This window comes from Pocillopora damicornis, chromosome 3, assembly GCF_964200805.1.
Source record: "Pocillopora damicornis chromosome 3, jaPocDami1.2, whole genome shotgun sequence".
NCBI classification, from domain to species: domain Eukaryota; kingdom Metazoa; phylum Cnidaria; class Anthozoa; order Scleractinia; family Pocilloporidae; genus Pocillopora; species Pocillopora damicornis.
Window position 1 is genome coordinate 24,621,132 of NC_142672.1, and position 24,213 is coordinate 24,645,344.

Sequence of the window (24,213 nt, forward strand, 5' to 3'; positions counted from 1 at the left end):
TACATCCCGAGGTGTGTACTCTCCCCAGAGCCTCGCATTCGAAGAGCTTGGTTCTGGAACTTGTTGAACTTTCGTGACTGCAAAGCAGTAGGACGCTGAGTGAAGACGGATCTATTTCATGCCTTTCGCCTTCTGTTAAGAATTTTCCAACGAAACTGAAATATGGCGGATGGGGTAGCACCGAATCTGCGTTACGGTGGAAAAGTGGCCATCGTTACCGGAGGCTCCAAGGGAATTGGGGAAGGAATTGTGAGAGAATTCGGTAAAAATTCACCCCTCGTTATTCTTAGAGGGGTGTTGTTACCTTCGTTGAAGCAGTTGCTCTGTAGAATTTACGTAAATTTCTTGAATGCGGTTGCAATTAAAAGTAAATGACTGCGGCTACTTGTAGAGGTGTCACGGTGACGCCTAAAAATTGCATGAATTATTGGAGAAAATTTCTAGCGTTAGAATAAGTGATTTTACCGGATGAGACTGAATATAAAAATTTCCACACTGGAATTTATTTCGGCATTGTGAAGACTAGATGATAGCCTCTTTTGGCTTTTCACTTTTAGACCGCCTTGCAGCACTCTAGCAGATTGGGGCTTTCAAATTTGCAGATATTATTTTCTGCGTTTTGGGCGGATGCAAAACTGTTCTGCAAAGAGTATCATGTGACCTGGCTGTGGCAACAAAATCAACAAATGACGTCTGCAGTGATAATGGACGATAGAGAGTCGATAGGATAAACCCAGTCAGCGGGTTTAAAAATTTGCCAGCTCAAAAAGAGCACATACCCCAGTATTTGCACAGTGATGTATGATTTATTTCGAATGATTTTTCATATCTCTAGTGAAAGCTGGTGCCAAAGTGGTCTTCTGTGCAAGAGGTGGTAAGTAGTAACTCTGTTGTTGTGCGTACAATAAATACTTATGGCTACAGCTGTATCCGACTTCAGCAGATTTCAAACCAGATCAACAGCTTGCTACTTCAGCTAGTTCACAGATACTCCTTAAAAAATGTGAACTCAAAAATTCAAATTGTATGTGACATTTCTCATTCATAACTTTTTCAATGGTAACTTAGTTCATAGTTATAGGTCAAACTCTTATGTTGATAGAAATAAGAGAGATGGTAAGTTTTGAGCTCAGTAAAGAAATAAAGAAAGATGTTTTTCATCCTGTCACAAGCATAGGACAAAGAAAAAATTGAGTCCCCACAAGGAAGCAAACCTCAGACCTTAGGATTCCACACTCTGATGCTCTACCATTGAGCCACAGAGACTCCACATTGAGTGAGGTATATTTCTTTGTCCCCTACTTATGACAAGACGAAAAACATCTTTCTTCAAAATCTTATGTTGTTTGCTGAATTAGTTGGATTTACATATAGAAGGAAAAAATAAACTTGCAAATCCTCCACACAACTTTCTCTCTTTTTCCAGCTCTTACAATGTGGCCTTATTTGTCTTGAATATGATCTGTAAGCGGCAAAATGATCAGAAATTGAGGCAAGAAAAAACTCATGTGGGCCAAAATAATGGGCCTGGGGTGTTCTGGTCAAAATTATCATCAACCCTTTAACTCTAAGATCTAATTGTTAATTCTCCCCCCCTAACTGCCACACATTTCCTTGTAAATTAGTTATGAGAACTTGGTGCTAGATCAAGATAGCAGCTTCTACCTGATGAGTTTGAATACTCTCATTACCTGTTTGCTGAATAATGTTATGGATATTGTAGGGAGAAGTTTTATGTTAATCACTTCTGGGAGTTAAAGGGTTAATTAATCGGTGAAAATTGAAAAATGCACTTTTCATCTGTAGGTCAATCCTAAATTGATTTTAGTGACCAAATTAAAAATGATATTAATGCTCATTAAATTGAACTCAGAATTGAATCACAAATCAATTTTTGTTTTTTTTTACATGATTTTAGTTGAGGATGGAAAAAAACTGGAAAAAGAAGTCACTGAGAGGGGTCCAGGAGAAGGGTTCTTTATAAAATGTGATGTTAGTAAAGAAGAAGATATTAAGGTATGTTGGATCCGTTTAAAACCTATCCGTCATTGTATGATTTTAATTGAGATGGGTCTATTTAAGTTAGTTGCTTATCAACTAATTAATTAGAACTAACCTCTACCAATCATTAGTGGATTTTGTGTTTTTGTTAACCTTGTGTTGTTAATGAGAAGCAGGCCCTAAATGTTCCAGGTCTTTTGAGTACATTAATGAGGATGGTCTGGTTCTATAGGCTTTTGGGCTTCATTGAATTTGCTTTTTACTTTATAGAATTTGGTAGATAAGACTGTGGAAAAGTATGGCTGTATTGATTGCCTCATCAACAATGCAGGATGGCGTAAGTTCATAAAACTGTGACGTCTGATTGTTTATCAAAAAATAGAATGTAGCATATGAATGAAGCAGATTATGAGAGGTGTTATTACAATATCCTAGAAGAAGTCCTTCCTAGCACTGGTTCCTTAAAGTAGTAAGATGAAGAAAATCCAGTCAGAGTAACAGTTTAATTGCTTTGTAGAAGTTTTTCCATGTCCTACTTGTTATGCCATAATTCAATCACTCATATTGAATCTTCATTAGACAATTTGAATTTCTTGATAGATCCTCCGGAGGGAAAAACAGTGGATCACACCACAGTTGATGAGTTTAAAAATCTGCTAAATCTTAACCTTGTGAATTATTTCATCTTTTGCAAGGTAGGTGTTAGCCAAGAGACATGAAGTCAAATGTTGTAATTAGGGACAGAGCCAGGTTTTAAAGCAATATGTAGCCTTGTTTTGTAGTGGGTACAGTTCATTCATAAGAGTGGCATGTAGTAAACATGGTGATGGTATAAATTTTGGGTCTTGTTTACATTGTACTTTGTGACTCTGTTTAATTTTGCTATTTTAGTTTGCTCTGCCTCATCTACGCAAAACAAAAGGGAACATCATCAATGTTTCCAGTTTAGTGGCACAGATTGGTCAGCCTGGTGCTGTGGCATATGTAGCAAGCAAGGTAAATGCCATGTTTAGGAAAAAAACTACCTTTTGTCATGGAAAAGTGTGATGCATATTCTATTAGGTGAGGTTTGTGTTTAGGGAGAATGATCTGAGTTGTAATAACTAGCATCTTATGATTAGTCCAAACACTTAGCCTATAACTCCTAAGATCTGATTGTTAAGTCTCCCCCCTAGCCCTGACACATTTTCTTGTCAATTAGTTGTGAGAATTTGATGTTAGATTATGATAACAACTTAATTCTATCTGATCAGTTTGGGTATTTTCATCTCCTGTTTGCTGAATAATTTATGGATTATCATACAGAGAAGTTGCATATTAATGATACTACATGTATATTATATTGATGATATATTAAATGGTAAATATAAACAAGTTTCACTGCTCTTTCCTTAGAAAAGAAGTAAGTCAAAAACATAATTAATTATAAAATGAAATATAATTAGGGCAATTTTGTGCTGTAGCAGCCAACTCTGTTATCAACTGAGACATTTCCCAGGTTAGCGTTAACTTTGTGCTTTTAAAGAAAACTGACAAAAATGGTACTATTACCTGTGTTCAGTCATACTTAAACTGTTTTCAAGGAGTTTAGTCTGTTTCAAATCCCCACAGTGTGCACTAAGCAGATAAAATCAAGACACATTATTTTGAATGCTTTTTCACAGGGTGCCATTACTTCAATGACCAGAGCTCTAGCAGTTGATGAGGCAAAACATGGAGTGCGAGTCAACAGGTACTGAAACATTTTTAACGAAGTGAGGTAATATTTGCACTCACCAGAAAACAGAGTGCTATTTGACTGAGAGTTATAAATCAATGATCAGAGCTCTAGAAGTTGATGTGGCAATACATGGAGTGCAGATCAACATGTAGCATTCTGAAACATTCTGAACCACTAGATGAAACATTCCAAACCAAATTAGACAACACTTACCTCGTTGAAATAGTATGTTTTTTGATTGAGTGTTGTTAATTGATACAGAGTTAAATTGACTGCAGAGGCAATCAGAATGATTAAATACATTTAACAATAGTAGATGTGAATGGAATATCAAGTGAAATGAATGAGAATTTAAAAGTAAACACAATCATGTAGATGACATTTAGTAATAGGTTATAAGAAAGGGGTTAAGTTTTCCAACCAATTTCTAAGGTAAGGAAAGCAAAATCAATACTTTGCAGGATTTTTTTAGCACGGAACTAAACATTTCTCCAATCTGGTCAGTTGCATTTTTTTAATAGATATTCTCCTTGCATGTAAAATGATACATACAGTACATGCAACAGAGATTTTGCAGCTTAGCTTTAGGAAAACTAAATGTGTAATAATACTTAAAGGGAGCTACTGATATATCAAAGAAAAGCAGGTAATACAATATTAGTGTTAGTAATATTTACAATGTCTTAAAAAGCTATCACTATAAAAGAAAAAAAAGGGAAAAAATTATGGTGTTGATTTATACTCATACATTTACACTTAGATGAAATTGTGGAAATATTGGTATAATCTGACTGCGATGAGGGAGAAATTTAACTTATGGAGTTCATGCAAAAATGAATTTGAAAAGATGATGTCTTTCTGTTCAAATTCAGTGTCTCACCAGGAAATGTATGGACTCCATTGTGGGACCAGTTAGCCAGAAGTTCAGGAAATTTTGAAAAGAGTAAAAAGGATGGTGATGAAGCACAGGTAACTCAAACTGATTTTTTTCTAGACTTATTCTAAACCTAAAGCTTTCTTTTCTTATTTTCTTGAACAATTTAGCTTTGCCATGTTGAGCTTGGCAATGTGGACTTCCCCTGCTCAACCCTGTTATATCACTTTTAGGGGTGAAATGGTTAGGCTGAAGGTAATAAATGAAGAGGAGCCTGATATTTTGGAAAATTTCCAGCTTCATGGAGAGAACCTTAAAATGATCATTTACTGAGGTGAAAAACATCAAAAAACATGATTAACCAAAAGGAAACTAGGATTTTTAAACATGGAGAAGATGAGCACAATTTATTAATGACAATCTTGGAAATTGTTTGCTAAAATTTCCTTGATACACAGATCATGAGGTAGGTTCTTTAACCCTTTAACTCCCAAGATCTGATTGTTAATTCTCCCCTATGGCTGCGACACATTTCCACGTAATTTAGTTACAAGAATTTGGTGTTAGATCAAGATAACAACTTCTACTGATAAGTTTGAGTATTCTCATTACCTTTTTGCCAGATAATATAATGGTTATTAAAGGGAGAAGTTATATGGCAATCACTTCTGGATGTTAAGGGTTTCATACACAATCTGCTTTTTGTTGCTTCTTTCTGACAGTTGATGGGTCGCATGGGAACTCTTGAGGAATCTGGTCAAGCCTGTTTATACCTGGCTGCTGAGGCAACGTTTACAACTGGTATTGATCTGTTATTGAGTGGTGGTGCAGAGCTGACTTATGGGAAGAAAACACAAGTGGAGAGTGCTTAGAAAAAACATTTATACCAGTATATTTTTTATAATGATCAAATTTCACAACAAGCCAGTTCCAATTTTAAAACTCTTCAATCATCTTCAAAGTGATTCTTCGAGCAAAAACCACTCATGTCAAAGTTAGTTTCATCTGCAGGATGGTAACAAAATTGTTTTTCCATACCCTAGTTTTATGACAAAGACTAGCTTTTTGTTAATGGCCATTTGAAATTTAGTAAGGTTTTATCACGTTAGAGACCAGTTATTACTACGCTTGGGAGGATTAGGATTTTTGGGGGGGATCACATGGTTGCAGGGGGGATGGAGGGAGGATCAGTCGTTGTCAACAGAGTACAAAGTGGGGGGGGGGGCGGGAGAATGTAGAAAATTATCGGTCAAGTTACTGCCATTGAAGGGGGGTGGGGTGGGAAATTATGAGAATATTACAGAGCCTTATGGGAAGGATCAGGAAAATTTTGTCATAACTCATCCAACTTTCAGCAACCATACTCCCCCCTCCCCAAACCTCCCACTCCCATGGCAATAAGCAATAAGAAATTACCGGTTTCTTGGTGTCACGCTTTTTTTTAACGCTTCGGTTCACACCTTTGACCAAGATCTTACCTCCTTCTTAAATCTTAATATATTGTTAAAAAGATTGGTTATGGGAATATAGGCAATAATCAATTCAAGATAGTACTTTGATTATTCAACTAATTCTTAGAACCAAAATGTAGAGAAATGTATAATAGTCACTAAGGAGAATTGATATTAAGATCTTGGTGGTCAAAGGGTTGAAGAAGGTATTGTGAAGTTTTGGTTTGATAACATTTGAGGACGCAAGCGATAAAGTAGAGAGAGATTACTTAGTTTAGAGTGCATCTCGATTGGGTGTCATAAAACCAAAACTAACAAACCACTAACAGTGACCGATAAAAAGAAAACAAATGGCTTGAAAAGCCAACGAGGATTCAAAGTTAAAACACCCAACTGTCTAAAGCGCGGGAAAACGCGGGCGACCCCGTCGTGATTGGTTTTAGTTTTGCATCTGATTGGTTGAGAGAGTGGCGCGAGTTGTCTTGACCAATCACAGATCGAAGTGAAGCAAAACCAATGCAATCCTGGATGACTTTCGACTCTCAGTTGAAAATGACTCCATGAAAGCTTTTGGTCTCATATTAATTGATTCAACTTTTACTTGAAATATCACACAATCTAGTCATGTTCAGTATTTTCAATTTGCATTATTTCTTGTAACGGGTTTTCGACTGCATTTGACAGCGTTCAGATACGATTCCATTAAAATAATTTTTAATGATAATTAAATTTTTTTAGTTATTAGATATCGTATGATAAAGCTCCTTGAAATATTAGGTTTGGAATATTAATAAATAATTGACAACTACTAAACGAGCGGACTGTGCGCAGATTTCTTAAGGGTGCATTTTTCAGCCATAGGTGTACAAACGGGGAAGGACTTCAGGAGTTTGGGCTCAAGAAGGGTTGAGAGAGGAAAACTATTATCACGAGCCTGAAAGTGTTTCACGACTGTTTTGCCATGGAAAAATGTTTTAGAGATTACTTCAGATAATTGCTCCTCTGCCGTAACCTAGGAATTTATTTTATTCTTCTACGAGATGTATAGGGGTTGAAAAAGTGTGTGAAAGTTTCCCCTTTTTAGCAGAGTTTAACCAGCCTTTGGACCAGTGTATTTCCGTACGAAACATTGCCAAAGCCCTCCTCTCTCCCGCACCTCCTTTGGTTCCCTTTTTCGAGCTGAACGTTGGAAACTGAAGCTCTTAAAAAGTGCATATATTCGAAGGACATGTGAATAACATGGTAGCGGGGTTTTTTAAGTAAATCTGAAGTATGTGAAAAACTGGTTTCAGTATGGCGGAAACTGTGGTCAATGTTCCTGACAAATTATGGGATTAAGTATAAACAAGTTATGGATTATAGAAATTGTGTTCAAGAAAATGAATACTCGATTTAAAAGTTGGATTACGAACTTGAGACTTCTACTGCGTGTACATTGATGAGAGCGAAGTCGTCCAAAAGTTAACAGCAAGACGGGCCCACTTTTTTTTTTTTTTTTAATTTCGTTAACAACTGCACACTTTTGAGCTACTCTTTGTACTCAGTCTATCACGGAATAGATAGTGAGTGGCGTAGCCAATCAAATTGCAGCATCTGTGATGGAATGAAAGTAGATTTATACTAATCCGTGATTGACAATGAGCAGAGTGGGTAACTTACAGTTGTAAAACAAAAACAACTACAAAATCACGAGCCTGTATTGATATCAAGGTTTGAACAAATATTGAATTTATACTAAGACAATAAGATTACCCGCTGTCGATTCCTATGCGAGATGTCTGAAAGGAGTGTGCTCATTTCTCGTGCCAGATCCCTCGCAGACTTCTTGCGCGCTCGCTTCATTTGCCGTTTCGAACCTCAGCTCGTTTCAACGCTTGTGCTAGCACGTTAGACTTCTTCCAGCTGAAAGCTATATGTGCGTCACGCAATGGGCAGAATACATCGTAACTGGAAATCTATATTTCTGGTTCGCACGTCAGATTTCACGGTAAAACAAACGAGGTTGGAACACAGAAAGCTCAAAAAACAGTCTCCTGTCACAGTGGATCTCTACTATCTATGCTGGTGAAAAGAACCCCCTTCCTCCCCTCCTGATCACACCTTTGTCGGCGGTAGCGCTGCAATCGCACGTGGAAGGCATAGGTTCAAGTCCTGGTGAAGGCTGGGGTCTTGCTCAGACTTTCCTTGCTGCAGCTTCTTTAATTGCAGTTTATTTGTAAGGACCGTCGCCCTCTTTTACTATCACAGTATTGATCACCAACCTTGGTATGTGAGACTACCTGGCTGATTGAGGTACCTCAGCCGACTCGTTTGGTAGAGTTAGAACAGTGGGCCAAACCAATTGTTCTCTAGATCCAAACATTCTTGGATGCCCATTTGGGAGGGATAAACTAAATGTGTAACTGAACACTTGTGGCATTTTTCACAGACGTAGGGTAACGGTAGCTCTGCGAGTGGATGTAGGCGAGAAACAATGGGATCGAAATGGGATGATTCTTTTGAAAGCAGTTGTGAATGAATGGAAGATCCAGTCTTCTGCTATAACGGTATTTGTAACCGCCGTTTTTTGCTTGAAATGAATTCAATGGTATCACGAAGAACAGAGCAATTTTGTTTTCATTTGACTATCCACGTTGTACATAGCTGTAGTTGAACTTAACTTAAGGATCGTTGTGTGTGGAATAGATAAACAGAAATTACAAATGACCAGCTTGAAATTTTGAGTAAAATTTCCAAGACGATGCCGGTATATGACTGAATTGAACTATGTATTGAGGTGGGAATGAGGTCACAAGCGACAAACCGATCCTCATAACTTTATTGGAATTAGAATATTTGCAGAAAAAAAGGTGGAAATTTCAGGTATTGACATGAATTTAACCTGTTCTACCTGTTACTAGCCAAGTGCGACTTCCAACCCAGCTACGGAGCCTCATTTGCGTGTGGTCTTACGGTTAGAGAGACAATTTTGTTGTAGTGTTCGCGCGGACGAAGGGCTTACGCTCTAGAAGTCAGCTTTAGAAACTCTTTATGGCGGCTAATTTACATCATCAGTAGCTGAAACCAAATTTTGTAACCCCCTTTATTCCTTTAAAGGGAACGTATTACTTCGTTCCTAAAATGCGGCTTCGTACGTAGCTCAGGCGGCCGAGTAAGCGCATAATTTATATTTGGAAGACACAGCTCTGAATCCCGTCGAAGCCTGAATTTTTTTTAGACTTTGTTTTCTTCAACTAAATTACATTGAATTGTGAAAATCAAATTATCACTAGTTATTTCAAAATGCATCAGCCGTGACCAATTGTTTTAAATGTTTTCTTCTCTTGTGGAATCGTTTGCACTCCAGCGAATTATGGTTTTCAAGACAGCCTTTAGGCTGTGAATCCTTTCATCTGTAACTCGTTCATCACGTACTATAATGATGCTTTCCTGTAAGTTATCTGCGCGCAAGGGGATTAATTCTTCCTCACCTGACGGTTCAGAACATTCTCCCATGTTTTCGTCTTTAATTCGACGAACGAGGCGGCTAATTGCGAAAATAAGAATTGCCTGTACTACCACCAATAAAACGGCGCTCGTTGAAATAAGTATCAGATTGTATTTATACCAGTTTTGAATATTTATCAAACAGCCTTCCGTGAAAACTGATTTTTGTGGCTGTATTTTGGTGATTTCGCCGTCAGGATCGTTTTGTATTTCGTACCCACATTTAATTTTTTTCACAGTGTCATTACAGCACGACACTGGAAGAGGACAGGTTTTCAGACGTGTGGAAGAGCAGGAAAACAAAACGTTTTCATCCCAATCTTTGTAACTATTGAAACCACAACATCCAAGACGTGTTTGAATTGAATCCATGGTGGTTCGTAGATTAGGATCTTCGTGATAATGGCGAATAAACGACATCCACTCAGCCCATTTACTTGTCTCTGCTTTGACTTGAACTTGATAATAAAACGCTAGGAAAGACAAGGCTACCTCGAGCAACAAAAGAACTTTAAAAGCTATTGTTATCATGTGAAGAACTTTAGTGCTTTGTTTAATCGTGCCAACACAGCCGATCGTGGCTAAAACCCACATTGCTCCGGCGAAAACCGTTAAGACAAGGCCAAGTATAGGTGTTAATAACTCCAAGAAAATTCTCTCATTTGTATTCTGTGAAAATTCCCAAACGAATACAAACAAACCGACTCCCGCGGCTGCTCCGCCGAAAAGAAATAATATTATCAAATATCCAAACACGCAACACTCGTCCCTGTTACAGCTCTGACACACGGGAGGGTACAACTCATCAATACTAGTTTCGACTGGTAAAAATCCACCAAAATCGTCCTCTTCGCTTTGCAAATAAAAGTGGTAAGAAACCATCCTCTCAGCTCGTACCTTCTCGTTATCATCTTTGACAGCCATGTTGTTGATGAGGAATTAAGATATTTTTTTTTCACTCAATTTGCATTTAGGTCATAGCCACGTGGTTGAATGTATAATTCAGAGTGATTAGGCTTCAGTTTTCTTCAGTACTTCTACAAGCAATTGCCACACACTTTGATTCATTGACGTGAGAGAGAAACACAAGAATAACTAAAACCACTCTCACCATTGATTTGGTTTCTTCCCCAAATGCCAACGCGGGGAATTAGACTGACCATTTAGTCTAGTGAGCTTGAAACACACGATAACTTCAGGATCCCCCCTTCCTCACGCCCCATTCTCTCTTTCTCACTATAATTCGGTCGCTTTGACAGTTCTTCATTAATTCACTCCATGACTATATGCGTTATTGACAAAGCGTGAAGTATAGATGGCTGGATATTGGCCGAGTTCCTTTTTTTGCGCTTTTAGGGACCGAGACGAGGGCGAGGTCCTTTAAAACTATAAAAAGAACGAGGCTAATATCCAGCCATCTTGATCGAACAAGCTTGGCTGAAAAAGGGTCATTATACAGCAAAAATATTTCGCTTTATTAAGAATCAAGAATGACCATTTATTTCGGGAGCCGGGAAAGAAAGACAACTGTGTTTGTAGGGCAATAAACCCACAAGAGTCGTTTATTTCTTCTCTGTTCTGACTACCTTTAGCCGTTTTTTGCGACTCCATCGCCGACACTGTCCAAAATTTACGAAGTTTGTAAGTTCGCTCAACGCAATGTTTTTCTTGCACGGGATCAAAGCGGGCAATTTCGAGCGGGCATGAGTGGCCTAATTTAGATAGCCAATCAGATCACAGCATCCGCTTCGTATTACCTAGGGAGAAAGGGAAAACGTTAGACCCCTCTTGCCATAAACAGAAAAAGGCGAACGGGAAACAACAAAGCGAGTTGGAAAGCGAGGCAACCGTTTCTCCAAAGTCCCTGTTGATTGCGTTCACTACTTTCTTTCGCTCTTGTATCCGAGAATCCTTTTCTTGTGTCATAGAGGAGCAAAGGCTTTTCCTTAAAAAATTATCTGTATCATTACTGGATGTAGAATCACTCTTTGAATAATTTCAAAATTGAAAGGTAAAGCGCTGCAGCTCATAATAACCGCGGCGCACACGATGAAAAAAGAAATGCGTACCGCTGTAGAGTGCGCAACGAACAGAGGGGAACCTAGGGGAAGACCTCCCAAAGTAAAAATCTCTTGTAACGATGAGCAAGCATTCACAGCACAAAGACAAAGGATCACAAAAAGTTAACATAAGTATGATCTTTATTGTGCACGAGACAAAGTATGGTCGTTTTGAAATGTCGTATTAAGAGCCTGAAAAACTAAAAAAATCATGCTAAGATACAGCAACAAGTACTAACCATCTATTTACGCCGTTGACGTGTAAACATAACGCAAATCACAACGATAACTCGCTTCGCGGGACATAACTCAACTTCCGACTGGTTTAAATTTATGCATACGATCCGGTGAAATCGACTTGTCTTAGCCCGTGCACAGCCCTGATTCCTGTTTCAGGATGGTAAGCCAATAAGCGAGGGCGGAGAGCGAACCGATAAGCAAGAGTTCCTCTTGGTCTTTTCGCTCCGCGCCATTCATTACGAATGCTTCTTTCAACTACCCTCTTCCAGTACTCCAGCGTTCCATACTTCAATGCTAAAGCTGATAAACATATAAATTGGGTAGACATATGCTATAATGAAAGTGACTACCTTATTGGTGCAACAGCAAGTACTTACTAGACAAAACAGTAAATATGTCCTTTTGCTTTAAAAACAAGAATTTTACGGATTCTAATTGATTTTCGTGCCCGGTTACATTCCAATTTTCTGAGCCTATCCACAGCTTCACGGATTCACATCACGTATGTGTTAAATGACTGTATAATCAACTGAAAATTACCATCAAGAAATTGATTGTCACCATTTCATCTTCGTGGTCAGATATAAAATCGAATATAACCCAAATCAATGAAAGTTCATTTAGTTAACACATCTTCATTTCGAACATTCAAAATTTCTAGTAATTTTGTAGTATTTTTTCATTACATAAAAAATTATTTGATTTAAATAAATTGTCGCTTTGACCTTTTTTCACTAAAAACGAGGGCAAGTAAAATTGCCTATCCTAAACTGCTGCATGTCGACGACGTTAACACTAGCAAAATTAAATGTTTACATTGAAAAAGCTACTCAAATTTTGCCGCCATATTGTACTATCATCTTGCCGAAAGGCGGCAAAGTAATGAGGAAATTGTGGAAAAGTAAGGGAAGACGATACTTATTTGCAAAGAGACTGGGACAAAGAAATCGTCCATGAACCCGTCTCTGTGAAAACGAAAGAGGTGACCTTTTGAAATTTCTAATTAAAGATAAAATTATCTGAGCTTAAAATAAAATTTTGTAACATTCCAAAATAAAGGGGGCTTATATTTGTAAGTAAAAGGATCACCTGCTGCAACACTACTATACTTTACTTGGCTTTGCCTGAAAAAAATCCTTGCATATCATAATATTGCTAGAATGAAGGAAGCCAAACTTCGCCTACTTTGAAATAGCTTTTACTAGTTACAAATGGCTCGGCGACTGCTTCAATTTAACGGCTAGATTTTCGGCTACCTTATCAAGAAATTCAAAAGTATTTAGATAGTCCGACCGCTGAACGTTTGGCAATCCCTTTATGCACCCAGCAAGGTCCTTGGTCATGTCACCAGCTTCAATTGTTGCGATGCAGGTCTCCTCCAAAGTGTGGCAGAAGTTGGCAAGATTGTCATTACCTGATAAATTTAAAAATAATTTTTTTCGTAAATGAAAAGCTACCTGGTAAAATCGCATATAGCATACAACACAGCGCGAACAGGTAAACGGGCAAATTTGGGTTGCCCAAGGCTGTCGGGGCTATCTTCCCGCGCAAATTTCGTAACCCTTTACACCCTAACATCTTTAGATATATTCTCCAAACTGCTCTCTATACATTTCCTAAACTGCTGACAAGGAGAATTTGTTTAAAAATCAAGAGCTCCCTTTGATAGTGACGATTTCCTTTATTCTCCTTACCTTAATGTTTGATTCAGAGGCGATATCGTTGGGAGAAATTACATGCTAGTCACTCTTAAGGGTTAAAGGGTTATAGGAAGACAGTTGGAAAAACCGGTCTCGTGCAGAAGGGAAAAGAAAAATTTGAGACTCTTAGAGGGCGACTGGTTCATCAGTTTTTACGTGTTTTTACCCTCATTAGATTAAGTTGGTTATCATTGTTATTCATTATCAATATCACACAAATTTTATTAAGTAACAGGTGTTCTACTGGTTTACCCTTTTGTTTTGAGCTTTCTCAAAAAAGTTTTACGCTTTTAAAACAACTTGACTTTCTAGTTCATAGGGTTTCCAGTCTGAAAGCACAATGTCGGGTCGCCTCTAAGATACTTAAAAATCGATTATATCTAACAAACGCGCAGACGATTGACTGCTGTGCTAAAGTACACAACTCCGCAACCGGTTACAGCCCCCCTCCCACCCCCCGTTTTCCTTCTGCTCCAAGACCTCCTCGCAAATCTTAGTAGAGTTGTGCCGTCTGGTCTTTTTAAAGCGGACCCTATTTCAGACCAAAACATGCCATTTTCCAAGCCGTTTTCACACCTAATCTGCTCCTGTTTTCAGCTTATTTTATAAAAATTCACTCACCATCTAGCTTAGCTCTATGAAGCAATCCTCTTGTCCATGCAAAGATGGAGGCTAAAGGATAAAAGATAATGAATCACCAAGTGTAACAGAAACACGTAAGAAGTGGCTGTAGTTAATAGGGAAGGTAGTATCAAAAGTTAGAAAAAAGGTTCTCACAATTTCAAAGAATATTGGGATCTCATATCAACTACAACTTAAACAGCCTCAAAGGCGGGAAAACACAGGTGACCTAGTTGCGACTGGTTTAATTTTTGCTTCTGATTGGTTGAGAGTCGAGGTAGTGACGACAATTTTCTTAACCAATCACAGAGCGATGCAAAGTATGGTCAGTATGAACCAGATACAGTCTAGTAAAATTGCCTGACTATTCCAACATCATAACCTCCAGGTGAGAATTGCTGAACAATCTCACCAACTGGATTCGTAGAAGTCTCCTTCCCTTGCTGATGCATACGGTAATGTCTCGTCACTGTTCCATGGGCAGCTTCAGCTTCAACTGTTTTTCCATCAGGACACACCAGAACACTGGTCATCATACCGAGTGAACCGAATCCTGCAATGCGCAGAATTAATTCTTAAAGTTAAACAGCTACACTCTGATTAATTCACAGGAAAGGGTCTAAACACTGCCATACTGAGTATAATATTTATTAAACAAGTCAGCAAAAATGAGTTTTGCCTAAACTTATCACTGACTGGTTGGCTAGCGGCCAGCTGGCAAGAATGAATGGCACTTTAGTCAGACTAATGGCCAACATGGGTGCCTTAGAATTAATCAACACAGAATTAACAAAAAATAAATTGTACAAAATGAAGCCGTTTCTTCAGGCACACATCCAACCTTGAGCAACAGAATCTGACTGTACATCCCCATCATAGTTTTTACACGCCCACATAAAGCCACCTTCAGACTTGAGAGCATAAGCTACCATGTCATCAATCAGCCTGTGCTCATACCACAAGTTCTTTTCTTCAAACTTCTTTTTGTAGTCCCTGGTTAAATATGAACATGGCAGCACGATTAAACGCATGCAGGTACAGTAAAGAACTGGATGTATCATAACAATTTATAATGGTAATAGGACCAAGTGGAGTCCTATTCAGTATGTGATCATAGAGTGATAAACAAAATGGGATGATCGCAAAGTGGGTGTCCAATTTGTCAATCATGAATATGATTAAAGACAGAATTGGATGACACAAAATCCTGCTACCAATTAATCATATAACCATTAGAATTTCCAAAAACAACAAATACATTTAGGCCAAATATATGCAGTAGAAACAATGTCTAAGTAAAAACTTCCTCAATTTGGGAAGTTCCACAGTTTTTTCAGGATATGTCATTGTTGCTGTGGTTATTATGATTTATTATGATCAATTCTGTGATTGGTGGATATGGCTGAAAGGATTAAGTATGATTGGCTGCTTCAAATGTCTGATTACAGGTGTCACCTTACAGCCAACTTCCTGATTACACTGTCTGATTACAACTGTAATGGTTACGATTAGTCTCAAATTTGAAAGTCATACTATTTTCGTTAGCTGCTTCCCTTATCAAAGGGATAAAAGGAAGTATGGCTTGGTCAAAAATTGATATACATAATGCATCATACAGAAAGGGTACAGCAAATGTTTGTAGCAGGTTTTATATAAAATAAATGAATGCCAATAACACCACACAATGTGGGGTTGATTACAGATATTTTTAAATTTTATTTGCCATCTCTTTCAGACAGTTACAGTCATCAATGGAATAATTGTAATGAGAAAGATATCGTCTGAATGACTAAGGTAACCATTTCAGAGGAAGAAGTCTCTTGGGGTTTATTCTTGGAGCCAAGAGCCCCTTTACTACTAAAAAATTTTTATCATACTTTCGTGACCAAAGTGACCAGGCTGGATGTAACAATCTAAGTCACAATTATTGAAAAATATCTCATTTCCTCCTTGTTGATGCTGGTAACACAAAAATTGAACTTTCTGAAAGCAACATTGCATTAAGAGGGAACAGGGTACTTCAAGAAGTTTCCCACAGGTTACCCATCGCTACTCATTGCTTTAAACAGGTACTAATCCATGTTTTTGCTCAAAAACCAATTTATTCTGTTTTGCTTCTTGATGTCTTTACAGGTTAAATTTCAAAAGTATCAACATCTAAATCTTGAATGATTGGGCCTGTGAGACTACGAACTTAAGGGTCTTTAGAGAATAAATAATAATAATAATACTTATAATTGAGGGTTTCTATAGCACCATATCCATTAGCTTAAGGCCCTTTACACCACTTTGGGGAGGGCTTTAACTAGACTGCATTGTGCAGTTTGAAATTATTGAAGGAAAATTTTGGAGATGCTCTCAATTTCAGAATCAAGGCCAGACCACAACACCTGGAGCTACCTTCCCTAATCTTTGTGTTAAGTCTGTGGGTCCTCTAATGTCCCATGCTAACCAGTGCAGAAAGGATGCAGGGGACAGGGCTTACTGTTCTTTGTTCTTATCTGATAAGACTAGAATGTCTAACCATTTGCAGATATCATAGCAAAGGTAGTACATTCTTCTCAGTTATTTTAAGACCCTGAGTGTTGGTACGGTCTAAGGCTTGGACACTTGACCTCCCACATGGCAGTCCAGCACTCTACAACATGAGCTAGCCAGGCCGTGGTTAAAAAGAAATATGGGTACTTTAGCTCAAGCTTGAATCTCTTGATTCAGAATCTAGGACACAAACTGCTAGGCCACAGAAAATGACACCCTGGTCCCTTAATGGAGATTTTTTTCAAAAGGCACTTTTGGACTTACAAAAGTGGCTACCAAATAGGAGTTTGACTGCATCTAATGATAAAATTAAGAGAAGATGTTGAATATGACTTACTTTTCATAGATTTCTTGGAAAATATCCTTGAATCTACCATCATACTTTTTGAGAATTGTATTTTTTGTGCTTTAAAAAAAGAGAAAAACCACAATCAAGAACATGTCTTTCAATGAAGTTTAAGAGCGAAAAACAAAACAAAACAAAAAAACCAGAACTTTTTGTGGACACACTGAGCAGTAACAACTTTAAAGATACCAACCAGTAACTGGCTGTATTGAATTATTGCAGATAATCCTTACATCTATTTTAGTTACAATGATCACTATTACAAAAAAATTATCATTAACAATGATAACTTCCATTCATTCAAAATATGAAAAAATTAACTTTAAGTTAAAAATTGAAAATTATAAATAAATATAGCAAAATTATGTAAACTATTGCAACTTCAGGAAATTTAAAATCTTTTATCATACTTTTACCTCATGTATAAGGGATACTCCTTCTCAAGTGCATATTGAAAAGAACTGTGGGCAAAGTTCTTGATGGACTGAGGATAAACAGATTAATACTTACAAGTAGATATTTTGTCTTCTACTGATAGCACCAAATTAGAAATAACTCAATAAATCCTCAAATGAGAACGGCAAATCTGGTTTGAAAGTAATGACTGTTGATAAAATAACCAACTGTAAATAATTTGCCAACTCCTATAATGGTTAAAAATCTTACATTTATTATTACCTATTTAATAAATGCATACTGACAGGACCACACAATCTTTAATTTGGTTAACCTTTTAACCCCTTAGTGTGATAAGCATCAAATTTCTCCCAACAGTATCACTCTTAAATCAAACACTAAGATCATGAGAATAAACAAAATGATCGCAAACTCATGGAAAACAGTAAGGAGAGCCTGCAAACTGATGTCAGGGCGTAAAGGGTCGAGGAAAGGCTGAGATCAAAGCTGGGTGTATCACACAAATTGTGTATAAAATCAATGCTAAGAAAATTATAATAACATTCTTTTCCAATTATTAACTCAGTTTTATCCTATGTTACATGTTTACCTCATCAGTGTTGAACATCCCCATTGCAACTCCACCACCATCAGAAAATTCATGTACAACATATTTCACTGGTTCTCCACCATCAGCAGGAGTGTATATCATCTCCACTTTACCCTTGCCTGGGACAACAAAGTCTGTTGCTTTGTACTGGGAAGGAAGAAACATGCATTTAATTAATTTGGAATAAAATTTTAAATCATATGTATAACATATATCAGTAAGTACCAAGTTGTTAATCCTGTTGACAACTTTATTACTGAAAGCTCAGTCATTCCCTAAGTTTGTTACCTTTGTTCACCAAATCACTTTGTTATTGCTACTGAAAACCACATTTTTTTTCATGAATGAATGTTCTTTTCAGTTTACCATAAAATTATGTTAATATGAAGACCAGTGGAATCAATAACATACTTGGTCTAGCTGGTAATTTGATAATCAATGCCACTTCAAAGCCTTTTACTTTGTGTGACCAAGGCAGAATTTGTCCTCACAATTAACCAATACAAAATCAAGCAGACAAGTGACAAAAATATAGAAACATATCAGTTAGAAATTATTAGTTGATCCAGTGTCAAGTTCTCTGAATTAACACCACAAGAATTGTATGGCAAACATTAACAAAAATTACTAACATGATATTTTGAGAGTGAAAAGGTTAAGGCCACTTACAACATCCCAAAACAATAAACATGCCATGAATTGATGGAATCTACTGATTAATAATTTTTTTATCTCATTTACATTTTTAGAGCATCAATACCTGATCAGCATGAGCATGACGACCAATGATTATTGACTTCATCCAGCCAGGAACCAACCTTGGAATATTTTTGCAAATTATTGCTTCTCTGAAGACAGTTCCACCAAGAATGTTTCGAATTGTCCCATTAGGAGATTTCCACATTTTCTTCAAATTAAACTCTTAAAGTCAAATTATCAACAAGATGAGTGCCACTTACTTTCGATTGAGTTTACTTTGATGAAATAATTACTGTTAATAATAATAATAACAATAAAAAAATGCAATAATTAACAATTTTTTTCACCAAGTGGAGGTGAATAGTAGTGGATATTCACTAACTGCAAAGCAGCAAGCTAAATATCCACCCCTTTCACTGACTCCAATGTGAAAAATTGTTTTAGTATATACCACACAAAACCCCAAAAAATTAGTTTATTGCGTCAATTTACCAAAAATTGTTGGAAGTTAAACTATCAACACACATGACTTGTCTCATCCACTACTATTATAATAACAATGATGATGATAATAATAATGATGATAAATAGATGAAGGCGGTGATAAAGCATCAACAACAATGGGGGATAGCAGAATTATTACCATTAAAAAAGTATGAAAATGGTATTTATAAGCTGGGGCTCATGACCTTCTGGTCTAACAGCTGCAGCTGTTATTTTTAACTGTTACCATAGAATTAGAGTACAGTTCCATAAATTTCCAGATTGTATAAATTGCTAATATATTGTTCCTTCTGTCATGCCTTCCATTAGAACAAAACACCATGCCACAGTCATCCCAGCATGTGCTTTTAACCCTTTAACTTCTGTGAGTGACCAAGACAGAATCTCTTGTTACAATATCAATACAGTATCCAGCAAACATGCGATGAGAAAAAGGGAAAATATCAATTAGGGGATTATTTGTTGACCCAATATCAAATTCTCTGAACTAAACTCTTAAAAATTGTGTTGCAGACTGCAAGAATAACAGTACTAAAAATTCTTGGGAGCAAAAGGGTTACAGAAGATAAATAAAAAATAACTATTAGGTACTTATATGTTTCAAACAACTGGCATGATAGTACAAAAGAACTCAAAATTAAACAGCTATAGAATCTTTTTAATCCATCTTAACTGAACTGAGCAAAAAATTGCAATCCAATAAAATTGCACACTTCCAGACTCATTTCTTGTGAAAGTTGCTGGCCCCTCTCAAAGTTGGTCACTAAAGTACCATATACAAACTGAAAATTGACAACATGGTACAGGAAAGAGAGGCAAGATAGGAACACAAGAAGCGTTAAAAAGACATGTCCCAACTAATTAACTCTAAGGGTGTAGTATGCTCTGATCAAGGCTACCCACCTTCCACTCGTTTCTCATCTGGAGTGATGGTAGCACACTTTATTCCTACACTGTATTTTCTTACTGCCTCTGCAGCTTCAACAGTGACTGAGGAGAAAAGCTTCACTTCATAAGATAAAATTTCAAAATTTCAGATTGTTAAATAAATTAAGTTACAATTTTTTTTAATAGGGCAGGAAGGGGGAAACTGATGCATGTGTAAGTATGTCTAACTATGTCTACATATAGAGGTATAGGTGTATAAATTGATGGTGTCAAATTTGGCAAACATTGATTAAAAATAAAAATAAATGTATGGATTACAATGTCTGTATTATAATGTATAGCTTAAACATTAATTAACAATTGATTCATACATCAGCATGCGTTCATCAAGATATGAAGCACGTGGGAAGTTTGGAGAGCACAAAAGATGCATAAGAGTTGCTAGAGGCATAGCCAAGAGCAACTCTAGCTTCTTGAGTGCCCTCCAAACTTCCCAAGTGCTTCATATCTCAATGAACACACAGTTGATGTACGAACCAATTGTTTTATAACATTTTCAACCTGATGGAAAATTTTTTTTCTCAAGGGATTTGTCTGCTGACGTCATGAGCGTGCACAATAGGAATATGAAGCATGCTTGCATAATTGAACTTGATTATGCAAATTTACTAGCTATGTTATAATACAACTTTAAAATCAAATATATTTTTAATTTTTGTACCTCTGGGGTTTGATCTTAACACCCTCTAAATAACAGATTTGATCTAATCACTCCCTGTTTGTGAATAATGCATGATTCAAAATGTCCATTATTTCTAGGAGCTGATGGGTTCATAAAAACTCTTTAACAAATTTTTGCTGTGACTCAAATTTTTGTTTCTTTTTTAATTCAAAATTTTGAATAATTTGGTATTTAAAACAAAGGAAACTAAAAATTTGGCTAGTCCAAGATATTTTGACATGAGAAAAACTTTTAGCTAAAACATATGCATGTTCTGATAGATTGAGAAGTGCAAACTTCAATAAAATGAAATAACATACCTTTGTCATCTGTTTCATCCCTGTTCTCAATGGAAAGGTCATAAGACTTCACATCTAACTCCACATATGGAAATATTAGTTTATCTTTAATGAGTTCCCAAATAATCCTTAAAGAAAAGGGAAAATAAAGTCAGGTGGTATTTATATAAGCAATCACTTGATTTCAAGTGCAATTTGCAGTTACTAGGCACAAGTAAATTTTTCCAAGACAACAAAATTAAATGAGCCCATAGGACAAGTGCAATTTGTAGTTTTTGAACAATTTAGAAGTGCTTCACGCACCAAAATGCCAGATGAAAAAACATCACAGAAAGTCAAGACAAACAAATTTTTGAAAGTGTGCGTGCATTGTTTGTAAATTGCATTTGTGTTACAACTTTGCTCTTGTGTTATAACTAACTTTGCACTCATGTTACATGAGAATGCACTTATTTTCAGCTATAATTTTTTCATGTACATTATTAGATTGGGAAATTCTTTGACATGCAAATAGTTAGCTAGAATATGAGAACATCTCACATCTCAAAAGCATGACATATTCCTGACCTTGTGTTCAAGGGCTGTATAACACTGTCCAAGGGATCAATCTCTATCCAGTGGATAGGGCTATCTAACCTTTGCATAACTGAGGTCACATTGGGAATAAGAACCGCAAGAGTAGAGTATTCTGCCCACAAATGCAACAAAATGATTCCATGCAAACATCAACCATTAGGGTTTAAAAAAAACAGTTACTAGCAGCTGCATGTGAGTCCTCTGACAGCCATCTTTTTGACCCGCAAGCATAGGCACTAGTGTCTGGGTTATGCCTTACCACCCCTTTTCAGGCACAGCCCCCTATTATAACATTGCTGGCTGGTTATTAAAAATTTAAAATTATTGAAACCAAACCCTGAAACCCTTGCAGATCTTTCACTCTCAAGCCCATGTGCAAATTATGAGGTAACTATGTCTTTCAAATTACAACTACCCATCTACCACAAAATTGTGGTAGATGGGTAGTAATTTATACACCACTCTTCCATCTACCACAAAACCACTCTTCCCACCATTAGGATATTTTTAATATTGCACTTCTAAGCCAAACAATAAAACCTCTCAAGGGATCTAAAATTAACATGTCCAATATACAAATAACAATAAATTGTTACAGCAATTGGTTCAGTCTTGCTATAATTACAGCTAGTGAGCTCAGTATCTGAAGATCAAACTATAGAGGAATTTCCAACGCACAGTTGCATCAGCGATTTCCTCCGTTATTAATATTCCAGGTTGGAAATTTTTGTCTCGGCTTAAATGATATATTCGTTTGGCAGTAACTTTAATCTATCTTCTGACGTATTTATAAACAAATTTTTAACGGTGTACACCGAAAAATAAACTAAATTTAAAAAGCAATATTGCACATAAATAAAAAAAAAATCAAGGTATGTTTTCACTACCAAATGAGATGGTGAAATAAACGTTTCGTCAGGGCATGGCCTTCACAATCTTGTCACGTAACAAATTTCAAAATTAGTCAGCGAAAACTGACACTCCCAGCCATTGTCACACACAGTTGGTTCGTCCACGCGAGTTAAATCAGCATGTAATATGTACAAAATCGGCAATTTCAGTCCAATATTTTTAATTCATCGTCTGATGAATGACAATTTCTGTGAAAAAAAATCCTACAGATCTTAGCTAAAAAGTCACAGCACATTTAAATGTACATTTCTTTTAAATTTGACCCTTGCAAGTATGATGTTATTCGAAGACAACAGCAATTTTAAGTGAACTTTGTCCTTCAATCCCTTGAAATTAATATCTACATACCGCGTCATCTCGTCTCCTTTCATTTCGACCACTGGACCAGCTGGAAGGACAAGAAATGAAACCGATTTGTAATTCTCCCTGTTCGACTTATGAACAATGCGATGACATAAAAGCTCACATAGTTTTCATACTCACAGAAACGCCATCGAAACGAGAATTGTTATACTATAAAATAAATTGCTATAGCAGCTCAAAAATCTATTAATTTAATTTAAGAAAGAATCGTTACGCTAATACCTTGTATCTTCGCCATACTGTGTTAAACAGAACGAAACGGAGCTTTTACTATCAGTTGACGGCTTCCTCCAAACACTCTTGCAATAAATTACGAAATGTACTAGGCGAACGTCACTCAAAGTATTTATGTTTCACAACGATTTTCCCGTGCAACCTTGCGTGTGTTGAAGTCGAAGATTATATAACGAAGAGCTCAATATTACTTGGCTTGCTATTTGGATTAGGCCAAGCCTCGCTAATACTAGAACCGAACAAGAGAGACTGATTTGTCGTGATAACTCAAAATGTAAGAATTTAGAACGCTCTGAATTACCACTTCTGTCGCATGTCGAGGAATCAGAATGCAACGTTCTGATGCATGTTAATTATTCAAACGCTTTTTGTTTGACAAATTGTGCTGGCAAGACCGGACAGCGCTTCGAACACTTTTGTTATAGGTCGTTTCATTCTGCTTCAAGCCAGAGTCTTGGCGTGTTCCGAGCGTCCAATTTGCAGTGATAACAGAAGCTAAGCCCTCCAAAATATTGGATAGATTTCACAGCTGCTAGTAACTAAGTTCGAGTCAGGAGACGCCCCTTCCTTAAAAAAACAAAACAAAACAAAACAAAAAAAACAGAAACAATAAATAAATAATGACGTATTCGGGATTTCCTTTCAAAGATGATTATGTGTTTCTCTTTTTTTCGTTGTTTATTTTAACTATTATGATGATTTTTATTTTGTTTTGTTTTTTTCTAGTGGTCTTTTGCATTTTCTGAGCTTTGTTTTCTTTTCGATTTCGAAATCACTTCAGCGAGAGGAAAATTTTATAACGAGCCTTTTACTTCTAGGACCTCAACATCAATTATCTTTACTGTCTGCCATAAATATCCTGTAACTTAATGGACTCTAATAATTTGTCAGTAAATCAAGCAATACTACCGAGATGATGTTTCCTTTTCTTCTGCCCGAATGATGAAAGGAGAACTTACTTATTGGTCATCCCG

The 24,213-nt window shown here is 36.8% G+C and overlaps 3 protein-coding genes across 3 annotated transcripts; 1 reads left to right on the forward strand and 2 right to left on the reverse strand.

Moving 5' to 3' along the window:
• The first annotated feature begins 40 nt into the window (after window positions 1-40).
• Window positions 41-6,859, forward strand: LOC113672503 (L-fucose dehydrogenase). Its single transcript, XM_027188791.2, has 9 exons — window positions 41-262; window positions 836-874; window positions 1,919-2,016; window positions 2,272-2,338; window positions 2,602-2,696; window positions 2,893-2,997; window positions 3,666-3,733; window positions 4,594-4,690; window positions 5,318-6,859. Exons 1-9 carry the CDS (start codon window positions 163-165, stop codon window positions 5,465-5,467), a joined length of 819 nt encoding a protein of 272 aa, XP_027044592.2. The 5' UTR covers window positions 41-162; the 3' UTR covers window positions 5,468-6,859.
• A 1,987-nt stretch (window positions 6,860-8,846) lies between these two features.
• Window positions 8,847-10,947, reverse strand: LOC113672505 (tetraspanin-14). Its single transcript, XM_027188793.2, has one exon. It carries the CDS (start codon window positions 10,454-10,456, stop codon window positions 9,353-9,355), a length of 1,104 nt encoding a protein of 367 aa, XP_027044594.2. The 5' UTR covers window positions 10,457-10,947; the 3' UTR covers window positions 8,847-9,352.
• Window positions 10,948-11,715: 768 nt separating this feature from the next.
• Window positions 11,716-23,821, reverse strand: LOC113672502 (isocitrate dehydrogenase [NADP] cytoplasmic). Its single transcript, XM_089201451.1, has 12 exons — window positions 23,228-23,821; window positions 22,991-23,030; window positions 21,176-21,282; window positions 20,150-20,236; window positions 18,804-18,964; window positions 18,044-18,190; window positions 17,454-17,521; window positions 17,029-17,097; window positions 14,995-15,146; window positions 14,566-14,706; window positions 14,154-14,204; window positions 11,716-13,246 (listed from the first exon to the last, which is right to left on the reverse strand). Exons 1-12 carry the CDS (start codon window positions 23,241-23,243, stop codon window positions 13,038-13,040), a joined length of 1,248 nt encoding a protein of 415 aa, XP_089057577.1. The 5' UTR covers window positions 23,244-23,821; the 3' UTR covers window positions 11,716-13,037.
• Between the last annotated feature and the right edge of the window lie 392 nt (window positions 23,822-24,213).